The 6,000-nt window shown below is 44.4% G+C and overlaps 1 protein-coding gene across 4 annotated transcripts in view; it reads right to left on the bottom strand.

The window, feature by feature from the left end:
- Positions 1-2,939: 2,939 nt before the first annotated feature.
- The window catches only part of CCDC50 (coiled-coil domain containing 50), a 51,280-nt gene continuing 48,219 nt past the window's right edge, over positions 2,940-6,000 (bottom strand). For 2 of the 4 annotated variants that reach the window (XM_087965635.1, XM_087965637.1), the window contains exon 12: positions 2,940-5,103. In XM_087965635.1, the coding sequence (XP_087821761.1) occupies positions 5,084-5,103 (20 nt within the window). In that variant the 3' untranslated portion in view covers positions 2,940-5,083. The remainder of the gene's footprint in view (positions 5,104-6,000) is intronic. The other 2 variants (XM_087965638.1, XM_087965639.1) reach the window with 1 other exon arrangement.

Below are 6,000 nucleotides of genomic sequence, written 5' to 3'. Positions count from 1 at the left end.
AAACAACTAGACCAGGGTGTCCAACCTTGGCCACTTTAAGACTTGCGGACTTCAACTCCCAGAATTCCTCAGCCAGCTTTGCTTGGCTTAAAGATGGCACTATAGATCAATGCAGGCCAAAACAACTAGACCAGGGGTGTCCAACCTTGGCCACTTTAAGACTTGTGGACTTCAACTCCCAGAATTCCTCAGCCAGCTTTGCTTGGCTTAAAGATGGCACTATAGATCAATGCAGGCCAAAACAACTAGACCAGGGGTGTCCAACCTTGGCCACTTTAAGACTTGCGGACTTCAACTCCCAGAATTCCTCAGCCAGCTTTGCTTGGCTTAAAGATGGCACTATAGATCAATGCAGGCCAAAACAACTAGACCAGGGGTGTCCAACCTTGGCAACTTTAAGACTTGTGGACTTCAACTCCCAGAATTCCTCAGCCAGCTTTGCTTGGCTTAAAGATGGCACTATAGATCAATGCAGGCCAAAACAACTAGACCAGGGTGTCCAACCTTGGCCACTTTAAGACTTGTGGACTTCAACTCCCAGAATTCCTCAGCCAGCTTTGCTTGGCTTAAAGATGGCACTATAGATCAATGCAGGCCAAAACAACTAGACCAGGGGTGTCCAACCTTGGCCACTTTAAGACTTGTGGACTTCAACTCCCAGAATTCCTCAGCCAGCTTTGCTTGGCTTAAAGATGGCACTATAGATCAATGCAGGCCAAAACAACTAGACCAGGGGTGTCCAACCTTGGCCACTTTAAGACTTGTGGACTTCAACTCCCAGAATTCCTCAGCCAGCTTTGCTTGGCTTAAAGATGGCACTATAGATCAATGCAGGCCAAAACAACTAGACCAGGGTGTCAACCTTGGCCACTTTAAGACTTGTGGACTTCAACTCCCAGAATTCCTCAGCCAGCTTTGCTGGCTGAGGAATTCTGGGAGTTGAAGTCCACAAGTCTTAAAGTGGCCAAGGTTGGCTGAGGAATTCTGGGAGTTGAAGTCCACAAGTCTTAAAGTTGCCAAGGTTGGACACCCCTGGTCTATGGAGATTCTCCGTCATCCAGGTCATGGTTGTTCCAAAGGTGCTTTTTTAAAGAGTCAACTGGACTTTCTTGTTTTTCTTGGAAGACGTTTCGCTTCTCCTCCCAGAAGCTTCTTCAGCTCTGACTGGATGGTGGAAGGATTGGTGCTCCTTGCAGACAGCTGGTCCTTCGCATCCTTTTTTTTAGAGGGTCGTTGAGGCCACTTGGAGGTTGGTCTGTGTCCTCAGGGTCACCTGAGTGGTGCAAATGGGCGTGGAGGCTTCTTGGAACGGCCAAAAGGACCATGTGGTAGGCAGGAGATGGGTAGTGTGGTATTTCCCCCCCACACCTCCACTGAGAGAGGGCTGTTCAAGTTGCAGATAGATGGCCTCTTGACACCCCCCCCCCTCTTTCAAGCCAGCGCTCCCCTCTCTGCACATTTTGGACAGAGACTCATCCAGTCAGAGCTGAGGAAGCTCCTCAGATGAGAAGCGAAACGCCTTCAAAGAAAAACAAGGTAGTCCAGTCACCTCTTGGGAGAGCTGGCTGAAAAGAAACTTATTTCTGCTCCCTGGTTTCACTTTGAATTTTAGAGAGGATATTTAAAAAACCGGCTGCCCCAGGAGGTTCAGCCAACAAAGAGGATTTGAGGCAGAGTGAAAAATCACTTAAGCTCTCATGGCCTTGAAAACTCAGCTTGGACCTGGCTCCAAAAAATGCTTTTTAGAGTCCCTGGAAAGTAGACACGTCTTGTGTTGTTTCTGGGCGGTATTTTTCTCTTCTTCAAAATGAATCTGTTTCCCTTCCCGCCTTCTGTCCTCTGTGCATTTCTTCCAAGTGTGGGAAGCAAAAAATAGGCTATTGATCGATCAGATTCAACAAAGGCCCTTGGATGATAGCAGGCCCCAGAATAAAAGAGACAGGAACCAAAGTTTTAGACAGGAGGATTTCAAAACGTACCAGAGCTATTTGCAATCCTGCTCAGCTGTTTTGTGGAATGTGATTTTTGCAAAGCACGTAGTTTTGAAAACCGTGAGAAATAGTTTATTATATAATTGGCTTAGGGAAAATTAAGGATAATGATGATGTGTAACGTTAAATAAAATAGGTGGTAAGCTGAAAATGAAAAGGATAGGGGATAAAGAACTGGGAATCTGTATTTGGATGAAATGATATTGATACTGAATTAATTGAAATATGAAATGGAAATTTTTGTAAAGATGAGTGAAATGGATAATGATATGACATCATATAAGATTGGTGGAAAGGAAAGGATGATTATGTACAAGTGTTATAATCTGGAACCACCAAGCCCAGAGAGCACCAAGGAACCCATATTCCATGTCTTCCTCCTCTCCACAACCCCACTCCCTTCTAGCACTGATGATGTTCCCTACTTGGGTCATGAAAGGTCTGCAAGAAAACCATCGATGTCAGAGAGCCCCAAGGCCCCCACCGTTCATCCCTGAGCTACAAATATCCCCCAATTTAGGAGTTAAATTTAAAACCCTGGCTGCTCTACCCCACTCTTGTCTTGAATGGTCTTCCCAGCCCACTGGAACATTATTTAAAAGTTCCGCTTCCTCTCTTAATTCCTGAACATCTGTCTGGGGGTTGGACTAGATGACCTACAAGGTCCCTTCCGACTCTTGTTAATCTAATCTAATTCAGTCTCTCCACCGTGTAGGGAAGCTTCGAATGCATGAACCTCTCTAAGAGACGGGACTGCCATTTGTCAGAAATGGTGTAGGGTCTCCTGCTTGGGTGGGGGTGGGGGGGTTGGACTAGATGACCTACAAGGTCCCTTCCCACTCTTGATTATCTGCTATCTGTGACTTCTGATCGTTCGTGAATACTTTTGATGGGACACAGCAGCCCCGACGAAGGGCAGACAGAGAAAACATTCAACCTGGCCATCAAAGAGAACAAAACATTCTCGGGAGGGTCACAAGAGATCATATCGAAATAAAACTATGTACAAAAAAAATAAACCAGTGGATACGACAGAAACATCAAACCGAACACAAAATCAGGAAATACACTGGACATCTTCAGCAGGGTGTGGTCCCAAGACAAGGCATTTAAAAATGAATACAGGAACAACAACAAAAATAACAGATAATATTTCAGGAGCTGGAGGTCGGCAGCGAAATCTAGGCAAGGCAGGGGGCCTCTTACAAATTTAGCCTGGAGATTTTATTTTAATTTAAAGTTTTTCCACCCCCTCCCCCCCACAACAGCAGAGTGAAGAGTGGCAATAAACACACCAGTGACATTGCAAGCCATTGTCCTCGCCTGGCTACCCCACCCTCAAACAACAAAAAACAACACAACCTTGTGTGGCTCACACAGTCCAACAGAGCTGGTGGGCTTCCCCAAGGGAGAAAAAAAAAAGGGTTGAAGGCACTTTCGATCTGCGTGTGATATTCTTCATTTCCCAAGACAGTTTCCGTGCTTGTTTCCTCCTTGCAAACGCATTTCAAATGCTAAAAATCCCAATAATTACGGATGCTCTCCTTTAAGTGTACTTTAACAAGAAAAAAAAAGCTTCCTTTTGCTGTAATATTTCAAAAATACTGGAATTTGATGTCCACTCCGTAAGATTTATTAAGGTTTATTCTATTTATGCCACTGTATCTCAATTTGAACCACTGGAAGGTGAGTGGACTTCAACTCCCAGAATTCCCCGGCTGGGGAATTCTGGGAGTTGAAGTCCACTCACCTTCCAGTGGTTCAAATTGAGATACACGGATCTGGCAATACTCATCCATGGCTTACATTCACACATCACTTTTAACCAGGTCAGTAAAAAAAAAAAAAAAAAAAATCCACAGCTGCACTGACCCAAATTTACTGAACTGGGTTATTTTTTAACTTTGCTTTCCCCTTCCCTTGTGGCTTAAACCTGCTGTCTAAATGCAGCATTCACAACACCCTGTTTTTTTTTTTTTTTTTGCAAGACCCGTAAAAGATTCTTAAACCCGAACAACCAAAACTCAGGGACCAGATGAAGCATCTTATCGGCGGGGCTTTACCTTTAAAGGGTGAGAAAAAAATGGGCTGAGAGCCTCCCGGGCCTCATTTGCAGCATTTTTAAGGAGGGAGGTTTTAATCCTGTGCTCCTTCTCTGTTCAAAACTAAGCTTAAAACAAAAACGAAATGAAATGAAACAGACCTGAGTAATCCATTATTTATCCCAAATGATGTTTCTGATGATTGTATTTGAGAGTTGATGGAAATTAAAAAAAACAACAACTGAAGAAGTCATCTCTCATGTTGATCCAGGAAGGACGTCTTCTGTCCTTCAGGAAAAGTTTGGAAAACAAAGAAAGGGCTAACCTAAAAATGTACAAAACTGTTGGGTCCACCCTAAAACGACCCAGTGTTTCCTGGGGTGGAGCAGGGGGGAAATCCCATTTTCCTTTCCCAGAAAAGGACACGGACATGTCTCTCTCCCTCTCTCATTTCTGGAAGTCGTCTTCTCAAGGGAAGAACTAGTGCTCAGAATTCCAGGAGAAAGAAAGACATGCGCTTGTGGGGGGGAGAAACATCTCCAGAAGTTTGAGGTTGGTCCATCCCAGAAGAAACACTGAGCCATCCTGACCACAGAACCTGCCTCTGGCTTGGTCCCAGCCATCTGAACTCCTCTCCCATGGAAGTTGCACGACAGTGAAGGCTACCACCTTCCCGGCTGGCTCATTCCACCCTTCCCTGGTGTCCCATCTGGCCACATCCTACCCTTGTGCTCGGCCGATGGGAAACGATGGGTGCAAAGCCGGAAGCTGGAAAGAGATTCTTGGGGTGAAAATGGCCCCAAAGGCTGGACTTTGAACTGCCCAGCCTGGCAGAGAGAGAGAGAGGTCAGAGACGAGGAGAGCATCGCCCTACAACAGGCTGAAGGAAGAAGAGGCACGGTTTGTGGACGTTCTCCGGCTGGAAAGGACGGTCTCCGTGGAGAGCGAAGGGGAGCCAGGAGAGCTCTTGGAAGAGGCGCGATAAAAAGCCGGCTACATGGAAAGTCAGTTATCTATGGGGAAAAAAATACACTAGGGAGGTTTTCCCTCCTACTGCTTGTAGGGGTGACCTGTAGGCAAAGAAAAGAGAAAAGAAAAAATCAAGTCAGGAAAGACACCTTTTAGGATTTAGAATCAGAACAAAGCTGGAAGGGACCTTGGAGGTCTTCTAGTCCAGCCCCCTGCTCAAGCAGGAGAACCTATACCATTTTATTTTATTTTGCAATTAAATTTCATGAAGCATTTTCCAACCATTTAAAAACATATTTACATGTCCAACAACGTTATTACATCGTCAACATTCAAATCCATATATCAGTTACGGTGTTAACCAGTCTAACCAGATATACCAGGCGTCCCAGACTAAATAATGCTCCATTTCATTTCTATCTTTTAACTCTTGAGGTCAGCCTGTCCATCTCCACGCAGTCCGGAATCTTTCTTAACACCGTCCCCTCAGATGTTATATTTTCCTGTTTCCGGCACTGTGCATACACAATCCTGGACGCAGTTAGTAAATGTAAAATAATATATACCTCTGCCTGGCATGCACAGTATGGAATTTGATATTTTTTTTCCCGTTATTTCCTCTATCCGCTTATGAATTCTACTCCCAATAATTTTTAGCTTCTGAGCATGGTCACCACATATGGAAGAAGGTGCCCTGTTTGTTTTTACATTTCCAGCAGTTTGGACTCCTGGTTGGGAACAACTTTGCCAATCTGGCAGAGGGGTAAATACCATCTATATAGAACATTTTGTGTATGTTTGCTTTATACGCTGCTGATAGTGTTAGTTTATAATTTTTCCCTACATTTTTTCCCCCAGTATTCTAATTCAATATTATATCCCAAATTTCTCGCCCAGACTATCATTGTTTCTTTTACGATTTCTTCTTCCGTTTTGAAACCTATCGCATTTTAGATGACTGTCTTAGACTCTTCTTCTTAAAAACTTCCAGTGTTGGA

Source organism: Notechis scutatus, chromosome 4 (genome assembly GCF_049901735.1).
Source record: "Notechis scutatus isolate UNSWTSFEM ecotype Mainland chromosome 4, rNotScu1.2, whole genome shotgun sequence".
Lineage (NCBI taxonomy): Eukaryota > Metazoa > Chordata > Lepidosauria > Squamata > Elapidae > Notechis > Notechis scutatus.
The sequence above is the reverse complement of the archived record's forward strand: the minus strand, read 5'-3'. Positions and strand labels throughout refer to the sequence as shown.